At 35.4% G+C, this 16,399-nt stretch overlaps 1 protein-coding gene across 4 annotated transcripts in view; it reads right to left on the bottom strand.

The window, feature by feature from the left end:
• Positions 1 to 16,399, bottom strand: part of LRBA (LPS responsive beige-like anchor protein) — a gene marked incomplete at its 5' end in the record, with an annotated part of 401,371 nt that overhangs the window by 90,533 nt on the left and 294,439 nt on the right. For all 4 annotated transcript variants that reach the window (XM_080629345.1, XM_080629347.1, XM_080629346.1 and 1 more), the window contains one exon: positions 5,985 to 6,137. In XM_080629345.1, coding sequence (XP_080485471.1) covers positions 5,985 to 6,137 — 153 coding nt within the window. The remainder of the gene's footprint in view (positions 1 to 5,984; positions 6,138 to 16,399) is intronic.

The raw sequence follows: 16,399 nt of genomic DNA, 5'->3' as shown, positions 1-16,399 counted from the left end.
GGGAAAAGTCCTGTGTTAAACAATATCAAACTTTTAAATACATGAATATTGTATTTCATATATACCAGCAGACTGAACCTTTCACACACGACTTTGCTGAAGTAAAATAGCAATGGCAATTTCCTGGATTAGACTGTTAAGTTTCTGAGACTTCTATGAATGGAAATGTTTATTTAGCATGATAGAAGGATCCTTAACTCCTGAACAAACCATCTTCCATAATCACAGCTTGAAAGCAACATAAAATGAATGCAACATAGTGTTTTAAGATGCACTTAGTCAGTAGTAATATTTAAACATATACCTATTTTAAATGCATTACACACACACGGCACAGAAATATAACTATTTGCCAAGAAAAGCAGTTACAGATTACTATCAAATGTACTTTTGCTATTATAAATTTCTCAGTGATTTTTATCTAAAAATTAAAATGCTTGTAGAGTTACTAGATATCCTCCTTTCAGATGATACTGTATAAATCTTACGTTATATATAGATTGTAATTTCCAAAGAAAAAGCACGAGAAATCACCAAATATCAGAAATACAAATGGAAGTAACACTTTAACTGCATGTATGTTTAATGAAGTAAAGAGTGAAAGAACTGGTATCAAGACTCTCCTCCTTTTTCACCATGATCCATCACCTCTCTTCCAGACGAACAGATATCTAACATGCAAACAGAACCATCTAGAAGAGCCCAAGTTGAGCGAAGAGTTCACAGCGCTATGATTATGATTCTTCTCTATTCTACATTCAAATACTGTAAACATTTTTTATCAACTCAAATTGCCAAAACCATCTTCTTCATGCAGTGTACACAGACCAATCTGCATTCCAGCTTTTTAAGACTACGTCCAATCCTGCGCTAACTAGAGCTTCAAAGTAGGTGCTGTACGGATAACAACTCTGATGTTGCTAGTTACCCCATTTTCATTTTAGCTTTTTTTCTTGCTCTCTAATGTTTTCAACATATTTGACAAATAAGCTATTAAGAGCAGTATGACTAATGATCTGGCAATCTACTACTAGTAGTCTGCACTTGTGAGCCTTAATTCAGACAGTTCATCTCCACATGATTTTCTATAGCACTTGCTGTAGAAAGTGGTTCCACACTTTGTAAACACACAGCTGTAGAATCAGGAAAAATACTATAGAGATATTTTTCCAAAATAATGCAAAAAATCCATTACATTCTAAGTTACAGGCACTGCCTTAACTGCTGCTTCAATATCTTTATTTGTCTAATAAAGTGTTAATAGATTGAAAGTAGCATAATGTTCTTAAAACCAACTTTTGGTTTCTTCATCTGCTCATTTTCCATGGACAGAAGAGTGTGAGGACACAAAAACTGCCTTTCTAAGTACTGCTCATGTGTAGTTGGCATGGAATTTTGCTTTTTCACAGTTTTCTGGTGGAGTAGCTTGAGCTAAAAAGTAATGCACCATACCGACTAATAATGATTCTCTCATTCTCAATGTAGATCTTTCCTACCAACTGGTAGTTCTTAATACTGATTCATTTTGCTGCACTAAAACTTGTATTAAGATGAATGGCTCACCTTCCCTTCCTCTCCATTTTACTCAACATGCCAGGATAAATTCTGTATATAGTATCCTTATGTATTTGAGCATTTCATTTGTTTCAGAAAGCATCCTGGCTTCCAATCATTTTTCCATTATTTGGAAATTGGATTTCAAAACTTTCAATCCAGCACAGTAATTTCATCAGTTTTCTAATTTGTCTTGCATGTTCCCCAGCACTGAATCAAATGGATAAACCACTAATCATGAAAGGACTAACTCTGCAATAAAGCAATAAAATACTTAAATTGTGATACATTGTGGAAAGCTGTCTTGAAAGACCTCAACAACTTTATTACCATTGAAGAAATCTAATTCTCAAAAAGCTGAGGCTCATCAGAGCTGTGTGAAATTTAGTTATTATTAGTTGATTAATAGTTTTATATTAATTCTTACCTACTTAGACATCCAATCTTCGATTACAGGACAAAATAGACCGCTTTAATATTTAGAACAGAACTGCCTTATTGGGATTTTTAGTTCTTCCTAACTATCAGGGATAAGTGTGGGATTTTTCCTTGGGTTGCATTTGGTCTTCGTGAATGTCTACTTTGTTATGCATGATCAGAAGGGCATTTAAAATTTCTATCATCTTTAATGGGTAATTATCACTAGCTCCACAAGTGAATTTAAATTTCTAAACCAGAAAACTATTCTAAAGGAGGGCAGTTAACACAAGGAAGACTGTGAAGCCAAGAAAAGACCCCAGAAAAATCTAAGTTTAAAAGGATATGTCTATTTCAGTGTCTGACAACTACTGCTATAGCTTTTGTGTAAGATTTCTGCATCCAAACATCTGTACATCTATCGCATTATATTCTTCCCTCCACAGCTTACTTCTCATCTCTTTTTCCCAAGGTCTCTTGGAAGCATGGGATAACCAAAAATTGTTGGGCATTTTTCTTTTTATTAGACATCAGAACAAGTTATCATTTTTTCGTTTGTGCACATACTCATGCCCTAAAGATATCATAACTTGAAATAAAGTAAGGATGCAACAGTATGTTGCATTTGGGATCTTTCTGTTTTGTTGCAGGGGAATTATAATATTATCTCATTTAAAAGTTTGTGGATTTTCCACTTTTATTAAGCTAATACTATAATTCTTATTACACACACACATGCATAAAAATTGATGGACTTATACAATAATACAATTATTGTCAAATGCATCTGTGTAAACTGGAAAATATTTTCAAATATCTTAGCAGTTAGTCTGTGGCAATAAATATAGTACAGAGCTTTAGAGATGTATAATACGGCTTCAGAATGGTTAAGATCCCAGAGACTTTTCCATCAAACTGTAGGCTGTCTCAGAGAAAAATATCCTAAACCCCCCCATTGATTTGTGCCATTATAAAATATTGTGCTATCACAAACTAATACAAAGTACCAACTACATGCAGAGGCAATACACACATTTTACACTTCTTTGTATTGCTTAGAATGACATCCTGATGCTATCATTTAGCTCATCATGACATTCCATCAATCAAAACCCTTTTTTAATTATACACCATTCTGCTTTTTCTCTCAGAGCAAACACAGACGACATGCAGCGATCTATTTCAATTAAACTACATACTTTAAAGAATTAAAAATAGGTTGGGAATCACTTTTAAATCAGCTATCAGTCTGTCAATTAATGCTCTGAACCCCTGCTATTGACCCAGTACAGTACAAGCTGTTATTATGCACTGTCCTACATATCATCTGTTCTCCGTGCTGGTTTGTTCCAGAAAGACAGACAGCTGCAATAGTATATCCCTGCTCAACCTGAGGACCATCTGACTTTAATTGTAGCACACAGCTTGATGTGGGTCTGGTTATGAGAAGCCAAAGTATCACACTGTAATAATCTGGAAAAGCAGAAACCTGCCAACATAAGGCTGCAAAAGGCGGCTTGGGCTGTCTGGCTGGCTGACGGGCTGCAGGAAATATGATTAATGAGCAAGGTATAATGATATCAGGAACCCGATTAGCACCACAAAAAGGTCACAGATCAAAGCAGTATGCCTTTCGTAAGCTCCAATCATTATATAAGATCTGTAAACCAAAATGCAAACGGAAAAAATACCTCTGTGTGATAGCTTACAAAATGAGCACTTAAAATACTATAATCACTATGTTGTCTGAACCAGGAAGCAGTAAGGAAGTATTAACTGGATGAATCAGCCCATGCCACACTGTAGCAAGTTTCTTTTGATAGTGAAGAACTGAGCTTTAAGCATACTTCCTAAACACGCCTACTCAAAAATAAAACAATGCTGACTTGATGCTGATGGTATCCACTAAGTATTAATAAGAAATCCACTAAGTATTAATAAGAAAAAGCAATTTAACATTTGCATGTAATTTTCTCAGTTTTATTCCACTGCAAACATGGCAGATTACAGAAGGCATCATCCATACCACCATTAACAGGACCAGCACCATGATAAGGTTAACTATGGCACACAGAGCAGTTAACACAAATCACTGGCACAGAGGTTTAGATTTAATGCTACCAGACTGACCAAAACTTGGTATCTGAATAATAGTAACAGTATCAGGGACATAGTGTCACCAAAAGGGATGACATCTGACACTTTAATATACTGTCACTTGGTAAATTATTTCTTACTTTTGTAATCAACTAAAGGCTTAAAAAATTGCTGTTCTGCCCAACTATCTGATACTTGAAAATTGCATGTTCCTCTAGAAGTTGATTCTGAGAATATAGCACAAGTGAGAGATATCAAAGAAAGCTGCAAGAAAGGCAGACACTACTAGCAAAGGCTTTGGGAAACGATGGCAGAATGAGGGAAGGGTAGGTCTGAGCATAAAGAGAGGTGAGGGTGAGAAAAAACTGGCACCACTGTTAGAAATGAGGAAAGAAAATTAAGAGCTAAAATCTTAGAAGAGGAGGAAGAAGGAGATAAGAGAATAACTTCACAGTGGGGAAAACCAGATCCATAATTAACAGAATGAGAACTATATTTTATGCAAAAGCTAAAATACCACAGCTGTGGGAGATCAAGGCCACGCGCCGCCTTTGACAAGTCTGCTTAAGAACTCAGCTTTTAATTTCTCGGGTTATCCTGAATCACCAACACATGCCAAGCTCAAAAAGGTGTCAGGCTTCCTCCCTAACCTACTACCTATCAGCACAACTGTAAGATCAAAGTTGTGTTTGAACATGGTTTGCCAAGTAGTCCTGCTAAATGTTAGTGCATTTCATACCTTGTTTAAATAAAATTTGCACATACTTCTATATGAAGCAAACCACTAAATTCACCTAACTTAATTTGGGATTGTGATGGTGCACCCTACAACTGCCTGCAGAAACCTAGGCCAAATAACATTTCTGAAAACAGTGGCATCATGTCACCAGTAAAAGTGCAGTGTAAAGCATTCTGATAATATAAATCAGAGTTTTCTTCTCATGTGACTGTTCTGCAATTTTATGAATGTGAGGTCTGATGTTCTGCCAACAACAGAACTTTTTCAGTTCCCATTTTCTCATTTAGGAATATCAGGACGTTATCAAGTCTAAGCCTGATATCTGAAAATTTTTTGAGACTTTCCATGCCTTTATTCAGTATTTCCCTGTTAGCTGACTACCATACGAAAAGTGTAGCCTCATTTTTCAGAATTCATTAAAGAAACTTCTCTAATTTAATTATTTTTGAGTGCCACTGATGCAGAATCCTTTTTCTTTTTTTTTTTTGAGAAAAGCCTAATGTAATAACTTTGAGAATATGCTGAAGCACCAAAAATGATACTGTAACATCTCTTCTGTAATTCACTAAACTGCCCAGAGGGCACAGTGAAGACACGCAGTGCTAACAACAGGATTTTCCATAACAGTGAAGAAAATAGTAATATAGGTTTGGAGAATGAAGGAGGTAAAGGAGAATTCAGTTTTATTTTCTTCTAAAAAACAGTCTGAAAAATATCAAAACAATAGAATAAATTGAAGAGGTGGCAGAAGATCTAAAATGAAACCTTTGTTCCTGAAGCATTCACTGATCTTTGGGAGTTAAACAAATAATGAAATTAAAAATAACCCTAAAATTATATTTAAGTAATCAGAGCGACAAGTATTCATATGATTAAACAAGCTTTTCCAAGTCTTCTGTAAAGTGATAGTTTTATTAGCTTTTTAGAACCCCAATAGTTGACATAAAAAATGAGAAAAGATCTCCTGAATATTTCGACCACACCCAAACTTTTTGAGCAATACTATATGCCTTTTTTCTTCCTAAACTTGTAAATCTAATGTTTACTCAGACGATTTCATCCATAGTCCTAAATAAACTATAAAAAGCTATATATTGCAAGCAAAGATCCAAACTATTTCAGCAGAATCTTGCAAGACAAATGTTACTTGACAGACAATAGAAGATAGACATCTTACCAGTCTGTTTATGCGAACAAATTCTTCTGGGGTTTTGGCCCATGGTGGAAGTTCAACATCAGACACAACTGTTCCATCATCCATCACTCCAAGATTGTAACTGTTGCTGTTGACAAATATCTCTGGGAGGTAATAGAATTCAGGAATCAATTCCTGTAGATAAATGAAAAACAATGCCATGTTATAAATTCTGTCAGAAGATGCATTTTGTCATGTTAAAAAGTAATTATTAGAATAGCATTAGGCAAAGAGAATATACAAAATCCTCCCACAGACATCCTCCTCACCTCCCAGAAGGGCGAAATCCCCTCTTTCATACTTTCTAAAATTTAAGCCTTTACATATGATTAATCCTTACTCTGCTTTTAACATAGCAAAGAACTAAGACATAACAGGCTATAAACCAAAAAAAGTCAGAATATTGCTTTTGATTGCATATTATGCACAGAGAAACTTATAAAGCTAAAGTAACGAATATCACATGGTACAAATAATATTTGGTGGAAAAGAACAGACCAAGGATGTTTAGAAGTTGGGGGAAACTACTTTCACATTTTAACACAATCCACATCTTAAAAGTGCTGATCTAATTGCAGTCTATAGTTGCGAAAGTAGTGCCATATATATCAATTACAAAGATGTAAACCCCTGTTATATTCTTATTCTCTCTAACACAAAGGGTCTGAGAACTTAATGTTTAGGCTATTATCTAAGACCATTCAATGCCTGGAATATTTTTTTTTTAAATTCTAAAATACCTGGAGTTATACCGCATGTTCAGAAAAAAAAAAAAACAAAACCCCCAAAAATAACAAACACACACAGTCAAAGCTGAGTCAATTCAATATTTTTCTTTCATGAAAAGGTCATTAACTTAATTATGTGTCCAGTCTATAGTTACAGGGAAGAACCGTAGATAATTTCTCTTCTTCACACATACACACACACAAGAGGAAACAAAGAAGGAATTCCACATGTTTACAAGGTCTGTGTATGCACTAAATTCCTTGTCAGGATCATCACTGCTTTAAACACGTGTCCTCTATAGACCTGTGCTGAACAGGACGGGAACGTGGCATTTAACACCTCAATGGCCAGCCCACCACGGCACTTCTGCAGGCAGAACCTGCTATGCTAAACACAGTTGAGTTAAAAATGCAAGCACACACAGCAAAGGAGTTGTAACTCCCAAGTCACATGAGAAAAAACAAGTAACACTAACAGCTAAACAAAGATTTTTTTTTTTTTAAAGCAGAAACCAGAACATTCTAGTGCAGAATTGAGCATAACATGCTAGAAGTAAAATTGATCTCAAAACCATATGGATTTTCTTCTAGATAAGTGGAGTGTTTCCCCGTTTTGTAAACAGACATGCAAGTATTTTTGTGGAACTTGATGTTGAGACTTAAGTACACCTGATAAACCTGGCAATTTGACGGATTTAGAAAAACTGAGCCACTAAATTAGAGAATTTACTTCCTTTGTAAAGAAAGGATCAATACATGTAATTGCTTCAGGAAGTGTATTTCATAGCAAATGACTGGTGTAAAATTGGGCTTCCATACAGCAAGTGCAAACTGCGTGGCACTTAAGAAGTAGAAAAATATCAGAGTGCCCCACTGGCTTTGTCTACAGTGGGTGTAGTATGTAGCTATGTCAGAAGCTCAGTAGATCAGATCTGAAACCCAGTCTTGACATGGGTCAATGGATCAGTGGTCCCCCAGATAGCCCCTGAGGGCCTGTTATGGCATGAGCAGCTTTCCAAGTGGCTGAGCGAAATACGGAGGTCATCAGATTGTGGACAAGGTCAATCTGAAGTAGCCAGGGCAAAGACAGGAAAGATCAAACAGGAATTAAGCTATTATCACCTCCATCCTTGTGTGAAACACTGCTTGGCTTTGCATTGTACATCTTTTTGTTTACTGTCACCTTAATTAACTAGGCAGAGTAAAAACACGCTTCTGTACCAAATGCTTGACAAGTACTTGAGAAAAAGAGATTTGAAACTATTTAATTGGATACGAGAAAGAACAAGAACATAGCAAGGATAAACATTTGTAGAAAAGAAAGTACTCTTAACACTGAAATTTCTGTAGTTTTTATCATCACAGACAGAAACAATGAAAAAGCAGAGACACTGAACCATTAATTCAATAACAGCATGCACCACAAATATGAAACCATACCATGATTCTGAATACTTAAAACATAAGCTCATTACATATGTTACTGATGTTTTTTTATTTTTTTATATATATCTGTACAGCTATTCATTAGTTTCTTTCAAGATCAGAAAACATTTGGCTTCCTAGAACACATTTTTTTCATTAGATTACAGAGAAACAATATGCAGCCTGGAAACTTAAGAAATATCAGTAACTTCTGTTAGTTTGACTATTAGAAACTTTTTGTAAAATGCTATTTTATTACTCCAGAAATGATTTCTCAGAAAGTTTTCCAATGTCACCATAACAACCCATTTTTACAAAAGGAGCTTCTTTATGATCTGCTTTTCTTATCTTGACCATGTGCTAGCCCATATGGGGAAAAGGAGTGCAAACAGATACACCGGGCCGGTCTGAGTAGTATCTAGCACCAGCAGTAGTGTCTGGCTTTATATAGCTGAAAATAACATCAGTTAAAGGCCAACAGTTTTTCCAAAAATGAGTGAATAAAACTGAAAAAAAAATATTTCTTTTTTATTGAGTTTATGAATATTCTTCATGTATTTGGTAACGGAAGTCTTTACTAGACCTCAACCTTACTTGTGGGGTGTTCACTTTTTTTCTTAACATACTCACTTTACATGCACAGATTGAAACTAAGGGGATGCTGACTCACATGTGTAACTCCATTACTAATGGAACTTTTTGGACACCTGAGAATGTTACAAAAATTGGGTTTGGGTTTGGGGTTACTTGGTTAGTTGGCTTCACACAAATACTACATGAAGAGCAGGACCAGCCTCAAGGGGCCAGAATGAAAAGCCCATTTAGTACCTCACCTGGAACAGTGACAAGGACTTGAAGACTAACACAGGGAAAATACAGTCTTTCCACAGATGCTCTCTCAGCTTCTCAAAGTTAAATGGTTTTGAACTATCTCGTGCTTCTGATTTTTAAAATCATTAATAATGGGTTCCACAGTGTAGTTTTGTCTACAAAGGTTTTTCCTTTGGCTATTCTAAAACTGCTTCCTAACAGCTCCAGTGGATGGCTCTAGTACTCATATTGTAAAAACCTGTAAATATTAATTCCTTATCCACTGTTCTGTATGCCCTTTTGGGTACTATACACCTGTATTATCACATTCTTCCTCAGTGAACTGTTTTTGAAAGCTAACGGACTCTAGTCCATTCAATCAGTCTTGACTCAGTCTTGTTCCATCTGGAGGTCTTCCCTTCCAACTAACATACTTTTTCTAATTCTACTGAATCCCTTCTGAAATTTTACACACTCAGTACATTTACAGAATTGTCTCCATTTGTTTATATGATTTCACAGAAAAAGTGAAAACATCTGTATGATTTGTTGAAGCTCTTGCTTTAGCACAACTGCATTGAAAATTACTTTCAGAAATACCTCTGCTGGAATTCACAAGTTCTATACAGTAGAGACTGACAGCCTCATGATAAGCAATACTTCACTCTTCCTGTCATGATTTTTATTTCATTACAACTGATGGAGCTCACAGTGAGTATCAATATGAATCTAACACACAGTATAGTGGTTTGGGTTTTTTTAAACAAACTGACAGATCAGGATTCTTACTAAAATGCTTAGAAAATTCTGCGTATAATTAAAATACAATTTTTCTCTAAAAAACCTGCCTCTACCACATGTAAACAAGGATTCCTAAGGAAACTTCACTAAAAAGATTATTTTTACAAAAAAGTGGTAACAGAAGAAGATCAATTTAACACTGGCAATTCAATTTCATGTTTACCACCACACATAAAAAAAATCTATGCAAGATACTTTGTTTCTTTAATGTAATGAAACGTTATTTTATTCTTTTGTTTAGAAAATGACAAATGCATTTTAAAGCAGTTATGTGATCTGCAAAGAAACAGTGACACATCCCTAACCATATTAAAACATTTATAAGATACCAGATTCTCAAACTAAATTATTTGACAATCACATTAAGCAATATTAAGCCTATATATAACCTGTCAACAGAATAATAAAAATGCATATTAGTAGTCTAGGTTTTTATTCATTTTGCCACACTTTATTTCCTCTGTTAGGGGATTTAAATATAATTTGAAAAATATATACTGATATATTAAATTAATTCAAATTTCATTTTTTCATCTCACTTCAATGTAATCATTTTGATGACTGCGGGAAAGTACATTTTCTAAGTACTCATGAGTCTCTCCATCTGCTGTATGTGTGTTATTTCTCACAGAACTAAGAAATTGCCTCAAGACATTGCCTAAAATTCCCCCAAATTGTAAGAAAAAAAAAATCTATACAAGATACTTAAGTAGGTTTTATATAAAAACACTTAAATACTTACGTAGGTTTTCATTAAGATTCTAAATTGAATTAATGAAGAAATTTTTTTTCAGTGTCTTACACTTCTGTTAAACCCCTATGAGATTATATATAAAATATTTCCTAATTTAAGGAAAATATCCAATAATTTACAATTAAGCAAAGAAAAATATAAAAAATCCAGATGTTTATTTAGTAGATTAATGAAATATATGACAATCACAATTAGTATTTGATTCATTATTGATCAGTAAGTAGAATTTGCATCTTTAAGGCACTTTAAATCTTGTTAGTCAAAACATGCATGATATATACACAAAATTATTTTACTTTTTACTGAGGATACATGTAGAAGTATGCAATGGTATTTATTGATCCTATTTATACATTATGGTTAATTTGACAAAGAAAGAAGGGAAAAGTATGTATATACAACTACATTATTTTCCTTTCCTCCATTTTTTTAAATTAATCGGGGGGAAATTTACTATATTGAATCAGAAAAAAAGTCTAGAAGAAACTTTGGAAGGTCACCTTGTCCACTTTTACAATCACAGACAATTTTAATCAGATATTCTTGAAAGATGTTTCTCTGCCTTGTTCCTTTAAAATTTTCAATGATGGGAATCCTACGAATTGCTAGTATTCATTCATTCAGACCACTAGGTCTTCCTAACATCTAGTCTGCTCTTGCAGAATAGGCTGGAGCCTATTCCTTGTCATATTCATACTGCATACATGCAGCAGTTGCCCCTTTTTAGATGTGAATGTATAAGAGCAGCTTTAACTCCATCCCCAACAGCACTTTCTAATCACTATTCTCCTCCTGCACTAAGGACTGATAGCACATAGGCCAGCACGAAGGGTGGCACAGCAGCACACGGGAACAGAAAGTATACAGAAGAATTCATCTCGATGTAAGAAAGAAATTATTTACATTGAGAACTACTGTTCACTGGAATAACCTCCCCAGGGATGTGGTAGAGTCCCCAGCACTGGAGGTTTTCAAGATGGGGTTGGACAAGGTGCTACATAAAATCACCTAGGACTCCCTGAAAAAAAAGTCAGACTGGATGATTTTTCCAGGTCCCTTCAGCCAAGGTTGTTCTATGATTCCATAAAATGAAGTGCACTGTGCCTACCAGCCAAAATCCCCAGCAAGGTAAAAGCATTACAACTGCCGCTGCCAAAGCACTCTACGCTTCTGTCCTTATTTTTCTTTTCTCCAAAGTAAACAACCTAAAATCTTCAACTTTATATCACTGGTCTCATTTTCTAGACCACTGGTCATTCTCCTTTGGACTTCAGCAAATTTGTCCTTAACTTACTTGACATATATTATTTCAACAAAAACTTTATACAAAAAGCTTGGAAAAAATATTAAAAGCATTTGTTTCCCTTTCAGCAGAATTATGGCTGGGTATAAAAGAAGTAACAACAGATATTGGATGGAACTTTCTTATCCATACACCCAGATGTCAATACTTTTAACAACTGCAATTCCCACAGATTACCATATACAGATCTGACTGAATTTAGAATTACTATTTTTTCTCAGAGAACTATTTTCCTGTCATGGATCTTGGCACAATTTTACAGAAAAACAAATCTTTTATGAAAACCAAAGATCTGCATCGTAAATATGTTAAAAGTTTTGTCACACCACACACACAGTTTATATTAAAAATTTGAATTACTATGTACCGGCTTCTGAATTTTGCTAGTCATTGCTCTTGGACATCTTTGACCTTGCTGGTAATATGACATGCAATTTCTCCTACACAAAAGTAATACTGTCAGTTTGGCAGCAACTTCATTCTTTGTAAATTCTGAAACTCCCATCTATTAGATGGAGAAGTATAAAACAACTCAAAGCAAATGCAGAAAAAGTTATAAAGTTACATAAAGTTACAGGGTGTCTTGAGCACGCGTATGTTAGGCAGCCTATTTCAATAAGCATGAGTTGCCATTTAGCAGAGGTTCAACCTTTTCTTTAATATATATTTTAAAGAAAGTAATGAAATTTGTCATCCTCCAGTTTCTGAATGTTCCAGCAGATTGGAACTATAGAGTTTCTTGCCTCTAGTATCAAGGTTTAAACACATTGTTTAAAACGTCTTTCAATCAGTCTTACTCAATCCTGCAGCTCACATGTTCTCATTGGCCTATTTACAGCAAACTTCATTTCCTCCAAAACCATCTAATTTCTTGGCCAATTTTAGCCAAATTTTACAGAAGGCTATAAAGATAACTAAGTTCCCACAAGTTTAAAACACAGTAAGCAGGCCCTTCCCATGACACCCCTGAAGAATCTTGGCCAAACCCATTCTCCTCCAATCTCACCAGTGTTTATCTACTCCTGATACCCACTTTATAATACCAGTACACACCCAGAAGCCCAAGACAACCTACACATTATAGCAGACATTGTTTAATACCTTTACAATTCAAAGAAACTTTAAACAGGAAGTTTGATTTAAAGAAAAAATGTCCAAAATAATGTGATGCTAATGAGTTTTATAATATAGCTAACTTGCCAAAACAGCATTACTGTACCTAAAAACTAAACTGTTAGGTTATATTATGAGAACCTCAAGACAAGAGAAAGGTTCATAACTTGCCAAACACACGTGTATGAGATATCAGTTTAGCTATTCAATACTATGATAACCAGCCTCACAACAGCTGTCCCTGATATGTGTTGTATCACAAGAAATTGGTACCCATTTTATGATAGAACAATCTAGAACAGCATAACTGGATTTTAGTCATGCTTTCTGTAAGTTTATGGTTTTCTAGCATCTCCTTTTGAACAAAACTAATCAAATGCACCAAAAAACCCCTTCCAACCCATAAGCACATGAAAAAAGAACACACACAAAGCAGCAGAGGAAAAGGCACAAAGAACAGTAGATAACTCTATATTAATAACCGTAACTTGGTTAAAAATGGTAAAAAATCAATCCCATTAAGCCCATCTAGTTTTCTTTTCAAAGTTAACTGCAATAGTGGATGGTGAGAGAAAAATAGGTAAGGTGCTGCTTCACTTTTGAGAAAGACCTGTGAGACTGTCTCAGTCTCCCATGACACTTATAAGCAAAGTAGAGAAATGGAGATTAGATTAGGTTACAATAATGTAGGAGTACCCAAGATGGAAATCCATATTCCAAGAGCAGCTATCAATAGCTCACTGTCAAACTGTGAAGACTTGGTAATGGGGTCTACCACGTTCCTAATACCAGTCAATAATCTTATTAATGACCTGGCATAGAAGGTGCAGTAACAAAATTCCAGATGATATTAAGAAGGTAAGAAAATTTCAAACAATATTGAAAAACTGTATACATAGTATTTAAATAAATAAACAAATCAGCAGAGCAATACACTTGGAAAAGAGAAAACACATGCAAAGAGCCACCTGGGTAACAATTAATATAATGATAAATAAATTTATCGCAATAGGTTAGCTACCAAACCAGAAATAATACCTGCTGTGGAACAAGTATGTGTAGATCTACTCATTCATCAAATTAAAACAGCAACACACAAGAACAGACAGACCTAACTTCCGTATTTTGGAACTTAATCAAAGCCCCAAACTATTTTTCTGTTAAACAGTGCCAGGCTATCCATGTTTGCTTTTTATGCAGTATTAACAAAACAAACCAGGGTTGTTTACACTAATAATGTAAATCAAGAAGTAACTATATGAGTTAATGGTCATGCCTGTCTAGTACTTTAAAGGTACTAAGTGGTACTCTCACAGAATTCAAATACATTTAATATTCTTCATTGCAGAAGATTCAACTTAAGAAACCCGCAGTTAATAATTGAAAGGCAACAGTTAATTAGTAAATAACAATGCCAGAGTAGTAGTGAGACACTAGCAAACTTCCAAAGGATTTTCAATTTGCATTGCTTAAAGAAATGGATGGGGACAATGAGGAAATTAAATTTTTTGCAACGTATCACCTCTTGAAATAAAAATTTGAAAAGTTCAACCAAAGGTTATACTACAGAGCAGCATTAGTTTCCTGCTTTGATCATCGATTCAAGACTTTCACAGGATATTGACAAAGATTGGTTGTGACCACACATATGCTTTAGCTTTCTCTGTTAAAATGATATCAGCCAACAACAGTTGCTTCCACAGCTAGCTCATGTTAGTCCTTGTTGTAATATATGATGCCACCAATTAATAATAATCTTAGGACATTGACCATCAATAACTAACTTCATTCTTTTCAAGCAAGAAGCAAAGAGAACCAATTTCCTGTGATCAGCCCAATGGTTCTGAAAAATCCACATTTTTTTTTTTTTTAGCTGGAACAGGAGTAAGCACTTCATTTTTCCTTTCTGCCCCCTACTCCCCATGCATCAAGATACAATTCCATTCACTTTGGCCTGCCACTTTCAAGGTCTTAAAAGTGGCTTCACAAATCTTTTGGTTTCTATAAATCAATGCATTAAACTGTTAGGTTTTCATCAGTTGTAGAAGTATCAACAGGAATACAGAGAGCTTATGGTCAAAATCCTTAACATTATTTAATCAGCCACAGTAGCTGACTACATTTATGTTCCCAATTCAATTCAATTAACTAACTACTGGCTCACAGAATCATAGAATCATAGAATAGTTAGGGTTGGAAAGGACCTTAAGATCATCTAGTTCCAACTCCCCTGCCATGGGTAGGGACACCATACACTAAACCTTGCCACTCAAGACTCCATCCAACCTGGCCTTAAAAAGACTTGTCCTGGGTTCAGCAGTAGCAGTCATTTTTTCTCCTTCTTAGCTGGTGCAGTGCTGTGTTTTTGACTTTCAGCCTGGGAACAGGGCTGTTAACACCGATGTTTTTAGTTGTTGCTCAGTAATGTTTACTCTGACCAAGGACTTTCTGATCTCATGCTCTGCCAGGGAGGAGGGGAAGCCGGGAGGAAGCAGAGACAGGACATCTGACCCAAACTAGCCAAAGAGGTATTCCATACCACAGCACGTCATCTGACCCAAACTAGCCAAAGAGGTATTCCATACCACAGCACGTCATGCCCAGTGCGTAGAACTGGGGGCAGTTACCCAGAAGGGCTAGATCACTGCGGGGGTCGGGCAGGGTATTGGCGGGCGAGTGGTGAGCAGTTGTATTCTCTTTCCTTGTTATTTCCCTTATCATTATTATTATTGGTGGTAGCAGTAGTGATTTGTGTTATACCTTAGTTACTGGACTGTTCTTATCTCAACCTGTGGGAGTTACATTCTTCCGAATCTCTTCCCCATCCCTCCGGGAGTGGGGGGAAGAAGGGGAGGGAGTGAGCGAGGGCTGCGTGGCTGAATTGACAGGCTGTGCTTAAACCACGACAGACTGATTTTCCAGCATCAAGTTCTTCTAGTATGTTTCCATATAAGATGGTAAAATATACATTCTGTTTTTTCCATCTATTTAAAAAGAAGTGGATACAAACTAGACAGCTTTTCTATACATCATTTCTTTATTAATGTACAATCTAGAAATGTTAAGAACTCCAGGCTCTCTTTCCTTTAATTTCATAGACATCATATGTTTGACTTTAGTGATGGAGAAAGCAGCTTTCCGCTCCAGAATTGCAAGGAAATTATCAGAACTCAACTTGATTCAGAAAATGGCTTTTTCTTGACTACAATATTTTATGCTAAGGTAATAGCAAATGATAATGCACTCAGTATTTTCTGGACAGACCATTAGAGAGTACTATCACAAAATGATTACAGCGAATGACACTCAAAGATTACAGGAAATAAGTCTAAAACTTATGGGTGTCGTGTTTCATAACATTTACTGGCTGTAAACTTGATGGGAAACAAGCTCTAAATGAAGAATAAACATTGAAAACTTCATTTCCCCTGCAAGGGATCAAAACCAGCGAGATCTGTATTCA

This window comes from Psittacula echo, assembly GCF_963264785.1.
Source record: "Psittacula echo genome assembly, chromosome: 1".
NCBI lineage: Eukaryota > Metazoa > Chordata > Aves > Psittaciformes > Psittacidae > Psittacula > Psittacula echo.
The sequence above is the reverse complement of the archived record's forward strand: the minus strand, read 5'-3'. Positions and strand labels throughout refer to the sequence as shown.